At 42.2% G+C, this 17,727-nt stretch overlaps 1 protein-coding gene across 1 annotated transcript; it reads right to left on the minus strand.

Moving 5' to 3' along the window:
• Positions 1–1,114: 1,114 nt before the first annotated feature.
• Positions 1,115–17,345, minus strand: calm3a (calmodulin 3a (phosphorylase kinase, delta)). The gene is made up of 6 exons (XM_053507198.1): positions 17,174–17,345; positions 13,846–13,876; positions 4,379–4,522; positions 4,134–4,240; positions 3,766–3,901; positions 1,115–2,560 (listed from the first exon to the last, which is right to left on the minus strand). The coding sequence occupies exons 1-6, from the start codon at positions 17,174–17,176 to the stop codon at positions 2,532–2,534; spliced, it is 450 nt and encodes a 149-aa protein (XP_053363173.1). The 5' UTR covers positions 17,177–17,345; the 3' UTR covers positions 1,115–2,531.
• Between the last annotated feature and the right edge of the window lie 382 nt (positions 17,346–17,727).

Below are 17,727 nucleotides of genomic sequence, written 5' to 3' on the forward strand. Positions count from 1 at the left end.
TCCATGGAGAAATTATCATAGTTTTTACTCTCATTACTGTTTTTTTGTTGTTATCCTGCACAACCAAAAGTCCTAGTTTGCCTTAAAACTAATTTATAAAAAAAAGTATGTTTTGTTAAAGAAAAAATATATATAATTTAATTATTTTATAAACTCACTATAATTTATTGTATTCTGACCCTTTCCGTGTTATAACAGTAGCTGCTGTGGTCCCGTTTATTTCTGACCTTTGATAACCTTCCACCTTTCAAAAAAAATTGTGTTTTTGCCATAAATGGCCTGAACTGGCCCAATTTGTTCCCCTTGTTCTTGGTACAGGCTCCAGGTGCAAGAAGACCCATAGCAGAATAAAGCAGTAAGCGAAAATGAGTGAAAGTGTTAAACATAGTGGAAAAACAAGCAGTGAAGCTTTGTCCTCCATTCACAAGTGAAAAGGTGGGAGATATAAACGCACCCGTCAAAAAGGGGGGGGGAAAAAAAAAAAACTTTCAACAATGGCAAATATTGTGAAGAGCAGAAAAAAATACCAAGGTGGAACAGCTGTGGAAACTGGTGAGTTGAAGAACTAGTGTTAAAAGAAAAAAAAAATCCATTACAGTGCGAGTATGGTGATTATAATTTGTGTTGATCCAAGTATTTACATCTGACTGTATCCTTATAGGATCACTATGGTGCCTTCTCTTCCTATTATATAAAAGGAAATAAATCTACAAATACAAATGGCCAACATCAGGGGGCCTACCTTTCTGACCGTAATCTTAGCTTTTACATGCCCCAGCAACATGCCGTTAGGTCAAATTTCAAATAGTTGTCTAGTGGTGTGTAACAAAGGTGTTGTTTACCCTACACGTATTTCATGTCCTTTGAGAGACCAATCGCACTCCCTATACAATTCCTACCCCACACATTTGCACAGAACTGTAAATAGGAAAAACATGTTTTGTCAGATCTTAAAGTGTCAGAATCACACACCATCACACACTCATCAAAATATGAGTTGTGTGTTTCCTGCTAATCTACAAGTGAACTGTATACTGTATTTAAGAATTGGAGATGAATCAGACACACTGCATGCTGGAACCAAGAAGGAGAAAAGAGACAGTGAAAACATGAATGCAAGCATAAAGTATACATTTATTTTTATTGGAAAACATTTTATATATATAGTGCATATTATTCATACACTTTTCACATGTTGAATCCTTGATCCTTTATCATTTTTACATCTGACTAAACCCCCCAAAAAAAGTCTGCTCTGAGTAGAACAGTATAATTCTGCATCGCCCACAACAAAATCACCAAAATAATAACGACCCCCAAAAGCCAACGATACTTAGTATAAGTGAAACAAATCATCTTCGTCCTCCTGTAATGGACCCTGTTTTTTTTTGTTGTTGTTTTTTCCTTTTCAGTCATACTGCAAGCAAAGCGCCGATGAGATTTAGAGACTGAACAAGAAGCTCTGACAAACCCACAAAAGCAAGAGACAAACAACTAGTTAAAGTAGTGCCAACATATCCATCTGTAAATGAAAATACTTATTTTTAACACCAAAATGCAAATATAAGTGTGCGTGTGTACATATTCCTCAGTTTTATATATGTCTTAAGTGACTAAAAGTTGTTTTGCGAGTAGACTGTGGCTAAAGAGTATATGGCACATCTCATGATTAAAACAAACGCACAGATCATGCTATTACAACAACAGGAGATGCAAAGTTCACCAGACGAGCACAGTGGAAAAACGTTTAAAAAGCTTAACACTGATAAATAGCATTGATGACTCTTCTCCAAATTTTCATTTACATTAGTCAACCTATATTCAGTTCTTTAGTTTATGTACTTTATACTGTACATCAGTGCTTGTAGGAGGGTTTTAGCCAGCACACACAACTACAGCCTGTCACAATGAAGACAAAACCGGTCAGATCTAGCTGCTGGCCAACATGAAATTTCAGCTCAGTATCCATCACACTTCAGTGTTACATAAATTGAGGATGTTTACGTACATATTATGATGTATAATACAGTATCAGTGTATATACATCCAGTTGTGCTACCTTTCAATTTTTAGGGTGAAAAAGAGCAGCAGAGTTGGAGTTAAAGCATGACCTCACCACAAAGGGCACATGCAACTGTTTTCTAATTGAATGCATCGTTTCGATCCTTTATGACAATTACCATTTTTAATTTGGTTATTTTGCTTATATTTGAAGAGAAATGTTCACCACATCCTACACATGTATGCTGTTTAATTTTTTACTTGGGAGTGCCACTGTTGTCAAAATATGCCAGATCTAAAGAATTCTGCACCAAAAAGGCTCATGTTATGCTTGATCCAGTCAGATCTGCTGGAACAACGCTGCAATTTTCCCCCAACAAAATACGCTTTAGTTCTATTTCAGTTGGTGTCTTTGAAATTTGAAATTCTGATTTTTCACTGAAGTAAACTTCTGATCTGTTATTTTCTAAAGACAGAGTGATCTTAGTAGGACAAGCAATGTAAAAGAGATACAGAATGGAAGACATCTTTCACTTTGCAGTCATCATCTGCACAAACTCTGAAAGAAAAAGGAAAAAAGGCAACAGATTATAAGTGATCAGTTCGGAATATAAAACCGTTATGATCTGAGAGTTTATACACTTTAAACTGTAAGCTGATAATCAAATTTTTTTTTTTTTTTTTTACATGACTTTTAATGAAAATTAATCCAATAGGATTAAAAACAATTTGGGGAGTCAAAGTCATAGTACAGCTAAAACCTAACGTCTTGCAAGCTTTGTTTTTTAAAAGCTCTTGCGGTTTACCAGTGCTAGGTCACAGCCCTCACAGTTTAGTAGTTCAAAACAGCATAAAATGGTCTTAATGGCCATAAGGAGGCTGTGCTTAGTTGCCAAATTATGTGCAATGTGGGAAGAATTCAGTAATGCAGCAAGAAAAAAAAAGAAAAAAAGCATCCAGAAGAGTGGGTAGTGGTGAGTGACAGCATCATGAAGAACCACAGTCAGCAAATTAATAACTTGACATCAGTGAAGTGGTCCACTCGAATTTCGCCAAACCTGGGCCACTACTACCAGGTACAGATGTCACTCCCCTCAAGAAGCCTGTGAAATCACATTCGCTTTCCAGATAGAAAGGAAAGCATTCATGATAATGACCTCCCTCTTTGGGCACCACATTTCTTTTTGGTGTAGGAAAAGTGCATTGTCCAGCACAAAGCCCAGGATTTCTCTGGCTAAAACACTTTACTGTTTGTAGAATTTCCAGTTAATGCGAGTTGGTGCTGTGGTTTCCAACATCAATGCTACTGTAGCATCTTCTTCTTGGCTTGGACAAATCTGGTCACCAATCATATCATCGGCTAAATGCTCAAATTCCAAACCAGTGTTCTAAAGCTTTTTTTTCCGAGCTTTCCGAGAACGGGGGAAAAAAAAACTGAGCAGCAGTAGTTTTTATTGCAAACACTGTCTTGTATTAAGATAATCTGCTGATAAACCACAGCAAGTAATGCTTGTGCGAAAATGCAGATGCTAACTGACTGCACATTATTTTGTGGAATATATTCCACCCAATATATTGCTGTTAAATTATCAGGCTTATACTTAAATACATGTCCAACATTTAATGAGAAAAAGACAATTAAATGGTTGGCTGCAATAATTATGACAACCTTTCTGATAGGCCTAACAACTGATGCCAACTGTAGACAAAAACCCTTACTGCAGCCCTGCATGGGCCACTGTGTGCCAGACACAACACACTTACCTTCATAATTCACCTGCCCATCACCATCAATGTCAGCCTCTCGAATCATCTCATCTACTTCCTCGTCTGTCAGCTTTTCACCAAGATTAGTCATGACATGACGCAGTTCAGCTGCGCTGATGTAGCCGTTTCCATCCTGGATGACATGAGTTGAGAGGAGAGAAACCAGAACAAATTGCGACTACAACCAAAAACCAGACATTTTTTTTTCAGTTGGCTAAAACAAGGTGTAAAAACGTGTTTTATGTGTTGGTTATATTCCTCTTAAATGTCATCACTAACCAACCTGATTCTAAAAGAATTTTAAAGGTACGATTTTAAAGGTTAGTGAGGTACTTGTAAGCTTTTAGCTCATGGTATACACTCACCTTGTCAAAGACTCTGAAGGCTTCTCGAATTTCCTCTTCGCTGTCTGTATCCTTCATCTTCCTGGCCATCATGGTCAGAAACTCTGGAAAGTCTATTGTTCCGTTGCCTGAGAAAAGAAATAGACTTTGGCATCACTACAGCAAACCTAGAGACGTCTTGCAATCTGAATAAGGCTGAGACATGACACATCTTGCTAGCTAGATGATGGTAGCATGTCTGCACTGAACCGTTACAATATTCTTACCATCGGCATCAACCTCATTGATCATGTCCTGCAGCTCGGCCTCGGTGGGGTTCTGGCCAAGTGAACGCATCACAGTTCCCAACTCTTTGGTGGTGATGGTGCCATCGCCATCTTTGTCGAAGAGGGAAAACGCCTCTTTGAACTCTGGTGGATTAGATAAAATCTTTAAACACAGTACCAACAAACACTTAAGACAGTAATTTAATTGTGATAACATGGCGCCAGAGAAAAACTCATGAAAACTCTTATTAAACATAAATTGAAAAAATAAATAAATAAAATAAGGTCATAAGAGACATATAGCTTATTGTTTTCTTACTGTTTAACACTAAAGGAATATTTTAATTAAAGAGAATGTGACAGACTGACAAATTGACAGATATTCTTTAGTTTAAAATATATGTAAAAAATCTGAATGATTTTTTTTTTTTAAGAACCAAAACAAAATACAGGTCCTTCTCAAAAAATTAGCATATTGTTATAAAGTTCATTATTTTCTGTAATGTACTGATAAACATTAGACTTTCATATATTTTAGATTCATTACACACAACTGAGGTAGTTCAAGCCTTTTATTGTTTTAATATTGATGATTTTGGCATGATTTTGGCAGCTTCTGCCGCTGTTTCTGGTTCAAAAGTGGCTTGACCTGGGGAATGCGGCACCTGTAGCCCATTTCCTGCACACGCCTGTACACGGTGGCTCTGGATGTTTCTACTCCAGACTCAGTCCACTGCTTCCGCAGGTCCCCCAAGGTCTGGAAATCGGTCCTTCTCCAAAATCTTCCTCAGGGTCCGGTCACCTCTTCTCGTTGTGCAGCGTTTTCTGCCACACATTTTTTCCTTCCCACAGACTTCCCACTGAGGTGCCTTAATACAGCACTCTGGGAACAGCCTATTCGTTCAGAAATTTCTTTCTGTGTCTTACCCTCTTGCTTGAGGGTGTCAATGATGGCCTTCTGGACAGCAGTCAGGTCGGCAATCTTACCCATGATTGCGGTTTTGAGTAATGAACCAGGCTGGGAGTTTTTAAAAGCCTAAGGAATCTTTTGCAGGTGTTTAGAGTTAATTAGTTGATTCAGATGATTAGGTTAATAGCTCGTTTAGAGATCCCTTTTCATGATATGCTAATTTTTTGAGATAGGAATTTTGGGTTTTCATGAGCTGTATGCCAAAATATTAATCAATATTAAAATAATTAAAAGGCTTGAACTACTTCAGTTGTGTGTAATGAATCTAAAATATATGAAAGTCTTATGCTTATCAGTACATTACAGAAAATAATGAACTTTATCACAATACGCTAATTTTTTTAGAAGGACCTGTACTACAATGTAGTTAATAGTCTACTTTATACAACTATTTCACTATAATACAATTATAAGTCATTAATTTCAAAGCATTACAGTGTATAGTGAAACCTTGGATTATAAGCATAATTCATAAAGCGGGCTCGTATTCCAAAACACTACTAAACCAAATCAAATTTTCCCATTTGTTTGTTTGTATTTGGATTTATTGCCATATCAGCTTTTCAGGCTATTTCATGGCAAGATTCACATCAAATATTAAGCTGATTTATTATGTTCAGAAAATGCAAGTGATTAAGAGAGAAATGAGAAAGTTAAAAGGATATAATAATTATAAATAACATAATAGCATGGTCTTGGTCAGAAGAACAAGTTTTACATTTGGTTCTTTACATTTACTTTAGACAGAAATTGTAAGAGTTTTTAAGAATATGTTTTTTAAATCTTGTTCCGGTAAATTTTCCCATAAGAAATAATAAAAATCCAAAGTATTTGGAGGGGAAGGAGGGGTCTGTGTGTAGTCAAAAGTAGGAGGGGTCTGTGTGTGTGTGTGTGTGTGTGTGTGTGTGTGTGTGTGTAGTCAAAAGTAGGAGGGGTCTGTGTGTGTGTGTGTGTGTGTGTGTGTGTGTGTGTGTGTAGTCAAAAGTAGGAGGGGTCTGTGTGTGTGTGTGTGTGTGTAGTCAAAAGTAGGAGGGGTCGTGTGTGTGTGTGTGTGTGTAGTCAAAAGTAGGAGGGGTCTGTGTGTGTGTGTGTAGTCAAAAGTAGGAGGGGTCTGTGTGTGTGTGTGTAGTCAAAAGTAGGAGGGGTCTGTGTGTGTGTGTGTAGTCAAAAGTAGGAGGGGTCTGTGTGTGTGTGTGTAGTCAAAAGTAGGAGGGGTCTGTGTGTGTGTGTGTAGTCAAAAGTAGGAGGGGTCTGTGTGTGTGTGTGTAGTCAAAAGTAGGAGGGGTCTGTGTGTGTGTGTGTAGTCAAAAGTAGGAGGGGTCTGTGTGTGTGTGTGTAGTCAAAAGTAGGAGGGGTCTGTGTGTGTGTGTGTAGTCAAAAGTAGGAGGGGTCTGTGTGTGTGTGTGTAGTCAAAAGTAGGAGGGGTCTGTGTGTGTGTGTGTAGTCAAAAGTAGGAGGGGTCTGTGTGTGTGTGTGTAGTCAAAAGTAGGAGGGGTCTGTGTGTGTGTGTGTAGTCAAAAGTAGGAGGGGTCTGTGTGTGTGTGTGTAGTCAAAAGTAGGAGGGGTCTGTGTGTGTGTGTGTGTGTGTGTGTGTGTGTGTGTGTGTGTGTGTGTGTGTGTGTAGTCAAAAGTAGGAGGGGTCTGTGTGTGTGTGTAGTCAAAAGTAGGAGGGGTCTGTGTGTGTGTGTGTGTGTAGTCAAAAGTAGGAGGGGTCTGTGTGTGTGTGTAGTCAAAAGTAGGAGGGGTCTGTGTGTGTGTGTGTGTGTGTGTGTGTGTGTGTGTGTGTGTGTGTGTGTGTGTGTAGTCAAAAGTAGGGGGGGTCTGTGTGTGTGTGTGTGTGTGTGTGTGTGTGTGTGTAGTCAAAAGTAGGAGGGGTCTGTGTGTGTGTGTGTGTGTAGTCAAAAGTAGGAGGGGTCTGTGTGTGCGTGTGTGTGTAGTCAAAAGTAGGAGGGGTCTGTGTGTGCGTGTGTGTGTAGTCAAAAGTAGGAGGGGTCTGTGTGTGTGTGTGTGTGTAGTCAAAAGTAGGAGGGGTCTGTGTGTGTGTGTGTAGTCAAAAGTAGGAGGGGTCTGTGTGTGTGTGTAGTCAAAAGTAGGAGGGGTCTGTGTGTGTGTGTGTGTGTGTGTGTGTGTGTGTGTGTGTGTGTGTGTGTGTGTGTAGTCAAAAGTAGGAGGGGTCTGTGTGTGTGTGTGTGTGTGTGTGTGTGTGTGTGTAGTCAAAAGTAGGAGGGGTCTGTGTGTGTGTGTGTGTGTAGTCAAAAGTAGGAGGGGTCTGTGTGTGTGTGTGTGTGTAGTCAAAAGTAGGAGGGGTCTGTGTGTGTGTGTGTGTGTAGTCAAAAGTAGGAGGGGTCTGTGTGTGTGTGTGTGTGTAGTCAAAAGTAGGAGGGGTCTGTGTGTGTGTGTGTAGTCAAAAGTAGGAGGGGTCTGTGTGTGTGTGTGTGTGTGTGTGTGTAGTCAAAAGTAGGAGGGGTCTGTGTGTGTGTGTGTAGTCAAAAGTAGGAGGGGTCTGTGTGTGTGTGTGTAGTCAAAAGTAGGAGGGGTCTGTGTGTGTGTGTGTAGTCAAAAGTAGGAGGGGTCTGTGTGTGTGTGTGTAGTCAAAAGTAGGAGGGGTCTGTGTGTGTGTGTGTAGTCAAAAGTAGGAGGGGTCTGTGTGTGTGTGTGTAGTCAAAAGTAGGAGGGGTCTGTGTGTGTGTGTGTAGTCAAAAGTAGGAGGGGTCTGTGTGTGTGTGTGTAGTCAAAAGTAGGAGGGGTCTGTGTGTGTGTGTGTAGTCAAAAGTAGGAGGGGTCTGTGTGTGTGTGTAGTCAAAAGTAGGAGGGGTCTGTGTGTGTGTGTAGTCAAAAGTAGGAGGGGTCTGTGTGTGTGTGTGTGTGTGTGTGTGTAGTCAAAAGTAGGAGGGGTCTGTGTGTGTGTGTGTGTGTGTGTGTGTGTGTGTGTGTGTGTGTGTGTGTGTGTGTGTGTGTAGTCAAAAGTAGGAGGGGTCTGTGTGTGTGTGTGTGTGTGTGTGTGTGTGTGTGTGTGTGTGTGTAGTCAAAAGTAGGAGGGGTCTGTGTGTGTGTGTGTGTGTGTGTGTGTGTGTGTGTGTGTGTAGTCAAAAGTAGGAGGGGTCTGTGTGTGTGTGTGTGTAGTCAAAAGTAGGAGGGGTCTGTGTGTGTGTGTGTGTAGTCAAAAGTAGGAGGGGTCTGTGTGTGTGTGTGTGTGTGTAGTCAAAAGTAGGAGGGGTCTGTGTGTGTGTGTGTAGTCAAAAGTAGGAGGGGTCTGTGTGTGTGTGTGTAGTCAAAAGTAGGAGGGGTCTGTGTGTGTGTGTGTAGTCAAAAGTAGGAGGGGTCTGTGTGTGTGTGTGTAGTCAAAAGTAGGAGGGGTCTGTGTGTGTGTGTGTAGTCAAAAGTAGGAGGGGTCTGTGTGTGTGTGTGTAGTAAAAAGTAGGAGGGGTCTGTGTGTGTGTGTGTGGTAAAAAGTAGGAGGGGTCTGTGTGTGTGTGTGTGTGTGTGTGTGTGTGTGTGTGTGTGTGTAGTCAAAAGTAGGAGGGGTCTGTGTGTGTGTGTGTGTGTGTGTGTGTGTGTGTGTAGTCAAAAGTAGGAGGGGTCTGTGTGTGTGTGTGTGTGTGTGTGTGTGTGTGTGTAGTCAAAAGTAGGAGGGGTCTGTGTGTGTGTGTGTGTGTGTGTGTGTGTGTAGTCAAAAGTAGGAGGGGTCTGTGTGTGTGTGTGTGTGTGTGTGTGTGTGTAGTCAAAAGTAGGAGGGGTCTGTGTGTGTGTGTGTGTGTGTGTGTGTGTGTGTAGTCAAAAGTAGGAGGGGTCTGTGTGTGTGTGTGTGTGTGTGTGTGTGTGTAGTCAAAAGTAGGAGGGGTCTGTGTGTGTGTGTGTGTGTGTGTGTGTGTAGTCAAAAGTAGGAGGGGTCTGTGTGTGTGTGTGTGTGTGTGTGTGTGTGTGTGTGTGTGTGTGTGTGTGTGTGTGTAGTCAAAAGTAGGAGGGGTCTGTGTGTGTGTGTGTGTGTGTGTGTGTGTGTGTGTGTGTGTGTGTGTGTGTGTGTGTGTAGTCAAAAGTAGGAGGGGTCTGTGTGTGTGTGTGTAGTCAAAAGTAGGAGGGGTCTGTGTGTGTGTGTGTGTGTGTGTGTGTGTGTGTAGTCAAAAGTAGGAGGGGTCTGTGTGTGTGTGTGTGTGTGTGTGTGTGTAGTCAAAAGTAGGAGGGGTCTGTGTGTGTGTGTGTGTGTGTGTGTGTGTAGTCAAAAGTAGGAGGGGTCTGTGTGTGTGTGTGTGTGTGTGTGTGTGTAGTCAAAAGTAGGAGGGGTCTGTGTGTGTGTGTGTGTGTGTGTGTGTGTAGTCAAAAGTAGGAGGGGTCTGTGTGTGTGTGTGTGTGTGTGTGTGTGTAGTCAAAAGTAGGAGGGGTCTGTGTGTGTGTGTGTGTGTGTGTGTGTGTAGTCAAAAGTAGGAGGGGTCTGTGTGTGTGTGTGTGTGTGTGTGTGTGTAGTCAAAAGTAGGAGGGGTCTGTGTGTGTGTGTGTGTGTGTGTGTGTGTATTCAAAAGTAGGAGGGGTCTGTGTGTGTGTGTGTGTGTGTGTGTGTGTGTGTGTAGTCAAAAGTAGGAGGGGTCTGTGTGTGTGTGTGTGTGTGTGTGTGTGTGTAGTCAAAAGTAGGAGGGGTCTGTGTGTGTGTGTGTGTGTGTGTGTGTGTGTAGTCAAAAGTAGGAGGGGTCTGTGTGTGTGTGTGTGTGTGTGTGTGTGTGTGTGTGTGTGTGTGTAGTTAAAAGTAGGAGGGGTCTGTGTGTGTGTGTGTGTGTGTAGTCAAAAGTAGGAGGGGTCTGTGTGTGTGTGTGTGTGTAGTCAAAAGTAGGAGGGGTCTGTGTGTGTGTGTGTGTGTGTGTGTGTGTAGTCAAAAGTAGGAGGGGTCTGTGTGTGTGTGTGTAGTCAAAAGTAGGAGGGGTCTGTGTGTGTGTGTGTAGTCAAAAGTAGGAGGGGTCTGTGTGTGTGTAGTCAAAAGTAGGAGGGGTCTGTGTGTGTAGTCAAAAGTAGGAGGGGTCTGTGTGTGTGTAGTCAAAAGTAGGAGGGGTCTGTGTGTGTGTGTAGTCAAAAGTAGGAGGGGTCTGTGTGTGTGTGTGTGTGTGTGTAGTCAAAAGTAGGAGGGGTCTGTGTGTGTGTGTAGTCAAAAGTAGGAGGGGTCTGTGTGTGTGTGTGTGTGTGTGTGTAGTCAAAAGTAGGAGGGGTCTGTGTGTGTGTGTAGTCAAAAGTAGGAGGGGTCTGTGTGTGTGTGTGTGTGTGTGTGTGTGTGTGTAGTCAAAAGTAGGAGGGGTCTGTGTGTGTGTGTGTGTAGTCAAAAGTAGGAGGGGTCTGTGTGTGTGTGTGTGTGTGTGTGTGTAGTCAAAAGTAGGAGGGGTCTGTGTGTGTGTGTGTGTGTAGTCAAAAGTAGGAGGGGTCTGTGTGTGTGTGTGTGTGTAGTCAAAAGTAGGAGGGGTCTGTGTGTGTGTGTGTGTGTGTGTGTGTAGTCAAAAGTAGGAGGGGTCTGTGTGTGTGTGTAGTCAAAAGTAGGAGGGGTCTGTGTGTGTGTGTGTGTGTGTGTGTAGTCAAAAGTAGGAGGGGTCTGTGTGTGTGTGTAGTCAAAAGTAGGAGGGGTCTGTGTGTGTGTGTGTGTGTGTGTGTGTGTAGTCAAAAGTAGGAGGGGTCTGTGTGTGTGTGTGTGTGTAGTCAAAAGTAGGAGGGGTCTGTGTGTGTGTGTGTGTGTAGTCAAAAGTAGGAGGGGTCTGTGTGTGTGTGTGTGTGTGTGTGTGTGTGTAGTCAAAAGTAGGAGGGGTCTGTGTGTGTGTGTGTAGTCAAAAGTAGGAGGGGTCTGTGTGTGTGTGTAGTCAAAAGTAGGAGGGGTCTGTGTGTGTGTGTGTGTGTGTAGTCAAAAGTAGGAGGGGTCTGTGTGTGTGTGTGTGTGTGTGTAGTCAAAAGTAGGAGGGGTCTGTGTGTGTGCGTGTGTGTGTGTAGTCAAAAGTAGGAGGGGTCTGTGTGTGTGCGTGTGTGTGTGTAGTCAAAAGTAGGAGGGGTCTGTGTGTGCGTGTGTGTGTGTAGTCAAAAGTAGGAGGGGTCTGTGTGTGTGTGTGTGTGTGTGTAGTCAAAAGTAGGAGGGGTCTGTGTGTGTGTGTGTGTGTGTGTAGTCAAAAGTAGGAGGGGTCTGTGTGTGTGTGTGTGTGTGTGTGTAGTCAAAAGTAGGAGGGGTCTGTGTGTGTGTGTGTGTGTGTGTGTGTAGTCAAAAGTAGGAGGGGTCTGTGTGTGTGTGTGTGTGTGTGTAGTCAAAAGTAGGAGGGGTCTGTGTGTGTGTGTGTGTGTGTGTAGTCAAAAGTAGGAGGGGTCTGTGTGTGTGTGTGTGTGTGTGTAGTCAAAAGTAGGAGGTGTCTGTGTGTGTGTGTAGTCAAAAGTAGGAGGGGTCTGTGTGTGTGTGTGTGTGTGTGTGTGTGAAGTCAAAAGTAGTAGGGGTCTGTGTGTGTGTGTGTGTGTGTGTGTAGTCAAAAGTAGGAGGGGTCTGTGTGTGTGTGTGTGTGTGTGTGTGTGTAGTCAAAAGTAGGAGGGGTCTGTGTGTGTGTGTGTGTGTGTGTGTGTGTAGTCAAAAGTAGGAGGGGTCTGTGTGTGTGTGTGTGTGTGTGTAGTCAAAAGTAGGAGGGGTCTGTGTGTGTGTGTGTGTGTGTGTGTGTGTAGTCAAAAGTAGGAGGGGTCTGTGTGTGTGTGTGTGTGTGTGTGTGTGTGTGTAGTCAAAAGTAGGAGGGGTCTGTGTGTGTGTGTGTGTGTGTGTAGTCAAAAGTAGGAGGGGTCTGTGTGTGTGTGTGTGTGTGTGTGTGTGTAGTCAAAAGTAGGAGGGGTCTGTGTGTGCGTGTGTGTGTGTGTGTGTGTAGTCAAAAGTAGGAGGGGTCTGTGTGTGTGTGTGTGTGTGTAGTCAAAAGTAGGAGGGGTCTGTCTGTGTGTGTGTGTGTGTGTGTGTAGTCAAAAGTAGGAGGGGTCTGTGTGTGTGTGTAGTCAAAAGTAGGAGGGGTCTGTGTGTGTGTGTGTGTGTGTGTGTGTGTAGTCAAAAGTAGGAGGGGTCTGTGTGTGTGTGTGTGTGTGTGTGTAGTCAAAAGTAGGAGGGGTCTGTGTGTGTGTGTGTGTGTGTGTGTGTGTAGTCAAAAGTAGGAGGGGTCTGTGTGTGTGTGTGTGTGTGTGTGTGTAGTCAAAAGTAGGAGGGGTCTGTGTGTGTGTGTGTGTGTGTGTAGTCAAAAGTAGGAGGGGTCTGTGTGTGTGTGTGTGTGTGTGTGTGTGTGTGTAGTCAAAAGTAGGAGGGGTCTGTGTGTGTGTGTGTGTGTGTGTAGTCAAAAGTAGGAGGGGTCTGTGTGTGTGTGTGTGTGTGTGTGTGTGTAGTCAAAAGTAGGAGGGGTCTGTGTGTGTGTGTGTGTGTGTGTGTGTGTAGTCAAAAGTAGGAGGGGTCTGTGTGTGTGTGTGTGTGTGTAGTCAAAAGTAGGAGGGGTCTGTGTGTGTGTGTGTGTGTGTGTAGTCAAAAGTAGGAGGGGTCTGTGTGTGTGTGTGTGTGTGTGTGTGTAGTCAAAAGTAGGAGGGGTCTGTGTGTGTGTGTGTGTAGTCAAAAGTAGGAGGGGTCTGTGTGTGTGTGTGTGTGTAGTCAAAAGTAGGAGGGGTCTGTGTGTGTGTGTGTGTAGTCAAAAGTAGGAGGGGTCTGTGTGTGTGTGTGTGTAGTCAAAAGTAGGAGGGGTCTGTGTGTGTGTGTGTGTAGTCAAAAGTAGGAGGGGTCTGTGTGTGTGTGTGTGTGTAAGTAGGAGAGGTCTGTGTGTGTGTGTGTGTGTGTAGTCAAAAGTAGGAGGGGTCTGTGTGTGTAGTCAAAAGTAGGAGGGGTCTGTGTGTGTGTGTAAGTAGGAGGGGTCTGTGTGTGTTTAGTCAAAAGTAGGAGGGCTGTGTGTGTGTGTGTGTGTGTGTGTGTGTGTGTGTGTGTGGCCGGCGGGTGGGGTCCACAGTGTCCAATGACTGGCGCGCACAGACACACAAAGAGCAGACTGAGCCTTGAGCAGAGAGAGAAAAAATAGGTTTTTCACCTCTCTAATGAGACTTGCTATTGCTTTAACATTTAACACACACGGATACAAACACAAAATAAAATAGGTTTTACGCGCGCACACGTGGTCACAGTATTATAGTAAACAGTCCACATGTGCATGGATGTTGATTATATCATAAAAAGACGCACACCTGGACCCATTAGGGGAGACGTCATCACGTGACGCTCGGCATTAAAACAAGAAGCGCATACGCGGTACATGATACTCGGTACTCGTAAACCAAAACTTGTTCGTTTTCCCAAGTCAAAATTTATTAAAAATCTTTGCTCGTCTTGCGAAACACTCGTAAACCATGTTACTGAGGTTACCATGTTACATGCCATCTAAGGTTTCATTGTATTTATTCCTGTATGTGTTTATGAAAAATCTAAAAAAATTTAAACAAAACCACAATCTTCGTCATAAGAAGGCATCGGAATGGAGAGTCTACTTACCTGCAATCTGTTCCTCAGTCAGCTGATCCGCCTGCAGCAATGACAAAATGATAATGCAGTGTCATTATTGGACTCCAGTTATGCTGAACTCCCACACACGTACAACTCTGAATGTAATGAAGGACATGTAAAAATTCTCTCCAGTCTAAAAAAAGCCACTCTGGGTATAATTAGAGAGTGCCACTAAGAGGGTCACCAATGTAGCACACGTAAAATTATAGCACTTTTCTATGACAGTTCATTAATCAGCTTCTAAAACTGGATGGCTTCTTTCTTTACTTAGTTACACACTTCTATGTTTCAGCCCAAAGCAATCATGCACTTTTTCCATCATCTAGACACTACTGCCTGGCTCTTTATAGTGTTTGTAGTAAAGAAACAACTTATATTTGGTGTTGGCATTTTATGCTGAATTGCAAATATGACATGACAGATACAATCTGTGGCACAACTGAACAAGCACTTGCAGTAGCTAAACTATGAAGATCTTAGCAATGCAGCCAAGTGTACAAATGTTTACTGTAGCACTACACCAACAGTTAGTAGGCAAATAGGAAATAGCATTCTTGCAACTGTTTATCCTTTTCCTTAGACTAACCAGATGTTAATCAAAGATTAAACAGCATTTTAATGGCTGCACATTCCAATTTGGTGTGTGTGTGTAAAGCAGATGTCCCCTTTCAGCATGGAATAATCATGCACACAATTACCTTTGGACCAGACTGTTTTGCATCCAACTGAACACAACTATAGTTTCAGTTCAGGGCCAGCTAAAAAGCTATTCACTAGGAACACACCTGTCTCACATGCCACAAACAGCATCGTATCAAATGATGGTGCTCTTCCGCACACAAGCCATTTAATCTGCATGCAATAACTGGACCCAACATTTGTAGCATCTAAACTATGAAGATCAACGCAATGGAACAATACTCCAATAGTCTTCCTGTATATATAGCTATACAGTCTTTACTGTGAAGGTATAGCCTAAAGTAAATCCGGAAAGTTGTTTTCAAAACTGCTCTGAATACCAAATCTACAGACCACAAACTTTTTGTGAAACCTGAAGTAAGAAGTTAAAATTCTTTTCACTTTTACATCTGAATTTAATTAAAGTGACCCCCAGACCAACATTGTTAGGACAAAAGTCAGATACAAATTGCATGTGGGCAGAAAACCAAACTTTTAAGCATTAGGTCATGAACTCTAAATGGCCAAAAGTATGCAGACTATGCAGAATGTGTTCATTCAAAAATCATAGCACGGCTTTGGTCTCCTCATGCTATTAAACTTTCCTCCAAGTTGTGTCTGCGTGTAGACTTGCGCCTATTTATCCTAAGTGCATTAGCAAGGTTTGCATTTTTCAGTCAGTGATTCAGTTCACCAAATCTTCAGTGTCATTGAGATCAGGTCTCCATGCAGGACATTGAAGTTCTTCCACCCCAGCATTAGCAAACTATGTCTTCAAGGAGCTCACGCTTTCCACAAAGCCATGGAAATCCAGGTCCTCGTACTTTCAGTGAAGAATCTCAATGCTACAGTCAAATGTTTTATTGCGACAAAGAGTGTCATCACTGTCTTGTGGTTCAAGGTCTTAAGGAAATGTCAATCGGTTTTACAATTTCCCAGTTTGACTTAAACGGCCCCTGTACAACAACCTGGCCCTATACAAGCAAGTTCTTCCATCTTTGTGGCAACAGTTCGTGGAAGACTCAAATAAGGGTGTAATGGTCTGGTGTTCTCATACTTTAGACAATAGTGTGTGTTACCTTTTGAAACACGGTCATAACAACAGCATGTTTAAATGCTTGATTGGTTTACACAACACCCAACTTGCCTGAAATTCAGCTGTTCTTTTTTTCTAAAATCTGAAGAATTTCTTAGCACTATATATATATATACATACACACACACACACACACATATACGTACACAATAAATCAAAAGCGTTCAATTGAAGTCTTGCACAGAATGACTCAGCAAAAGAAAAATATTTTCCACAGAAGTGACAAGCTACAAAACTGAAACTAGAATATCTACAAAATATTTATGTACAACATGGTGTCCAAAGCCTCCACAGATCAACAGTTTCCAGAAGTTTCTCCGCTGGCATTGCCCTTGCTATCACCAGACTCACTTGATTTTTACCTGTGGGGTCACCTGAAGGCCATGGTGTACCATACCAGAAACAGATACAACACAGATTATTTAAGGAAATGCACCAGAGTTGCAGTTGTATGCAGAATACCAGGATTGTTACCATGACCTCACCATAAGTAGGAGAGACAACTCGTGTATTTTTACAAAGAAATGGCAATCATGTAGTGTATGGGTGTGCATAATTATTTTTTTTTTTTAACCATTTTGGAAATCAGGAGAAGGTTAGAGGGACGTTAAACATAACCTAGTGTGAGTAAAACTGACATAAGAGAATTAGACATCTTTGATCATCTCAGATCCATTTTTAACGATTTAACTCCAGCTCTAAAAGGCAGCCGCTGTGTTTATTCCTCTACTGCAGATCCAGTGTCGGGGTGCTGCGGATGATTTGGTTCAATGCAGAGGGAAGGAGGAGGAAGAAGGGGAGGAGGAGGAGGAAGGGGGCAGAGCTGAGAGAGAGCTAATTCAATTTACACTAGTTTATGTTGTGCAGAATATAAAAACGAATACGTTTGAAAAATCTTAGTTTATTTCTTTTTCTTTTACTTTAGCAGGAAGAAGTGATATGTCCCAGGAATGACTGTAGATGGTTTTATGAATTACACCAGGGCGGAAGCTTAGCCAAAAATCAGACCGGTGGAAAATTCTAGAAAGCTAGAATGCTAATAGAGTTAACCTCGTGCTGTAGTCGGGCTGAACTAAACTGAACTAAGTTATTTTTGTGCCACCTGTTATTAACCCGCCCTCACTCAATCTCTCCTAAAGGCAAAGAGCAAACAGCTTGTAAAATTAGCTGGCTAACCTAAACCTAAGCTAGCAGCATTAAGCGAATAATCCTATTGCATGCATGCCGCTACAAATGTTATATAAGTGCCCAGACTTCTAGCATTATTTGATTGGTTAGTTAGTTAACTAATAGCTTGCTTAATAACATGTCGTTCCCATTGGAAGCCCACAGCAGCCATATTCATATTCGGTGTGCGTAGCTCTAACCAGCTCACCCCAGGAACGCAGTGCAACACTAATAACACTCAATACACACTTACTCATAATGCAACTGTGATGCTGCTTTCTGCGTTGGTGGTTTTCTCTTCCAAACCTGAATTATCTCAAGACCTTCATTTGCAATTTGCAGAGAAGCAATTTATTACCGTTAGCTCTTACTTACCATTCTGTTTCAGAAATGATCTGCAGGAAAAATCAGTTCTCACGAAAAAAAATAAATCACGAGTCTTTCTCTATCCGGGACAAGTATTATATTAGGTAAACCTTAACGTGTTGAAATCTTGGACCGGAAACCGACGTGAAGCCTCAGCACTCCGCCGACAAACCGCAAACCGGGGGGAGGAGGAGGAGGGAGAGGAGTAGGTGATCCGCCCTCTTTCATAGCGTATCTCTCCACTAGATGACGTCATACATTCTGACGTCATTCAACTTTGAAGGCCATAATAATAATAATAATAAGAAGAAGAATAACATTTACACAAAGCCACTGAAGGAAAATGATGAACAGACTTTTAAAGTCATGCCAAATCATTTATTCATACATTCATTGTCTACACTGTTTATGCTGTACAACAGGAGTACTCACTCACTCACTCACTCACTTATTCACTCATCGTCTATACCGCTTTATCCTGTATTCATGGTCACAGGAGGCCTATATACAATATATGGACAAAAATATTAGACCTAACCTGTTAATTATTCTCTATAGTGAAG

This window comes from Clarias gariepinus, chromosome 11, assembly GCF_024256425.1.
Source record: "Clarias gariepinus isolate MV-2021 ecotype Netherlands chromosome 11, CGAR_prim_01v2, whole genome shotgun sequence".
NCBI lineage: Eukaryota > Metazoa > Chordata > Actinopteri > Siluriformes > Clariidae > Clarias > Clarias gariepinus.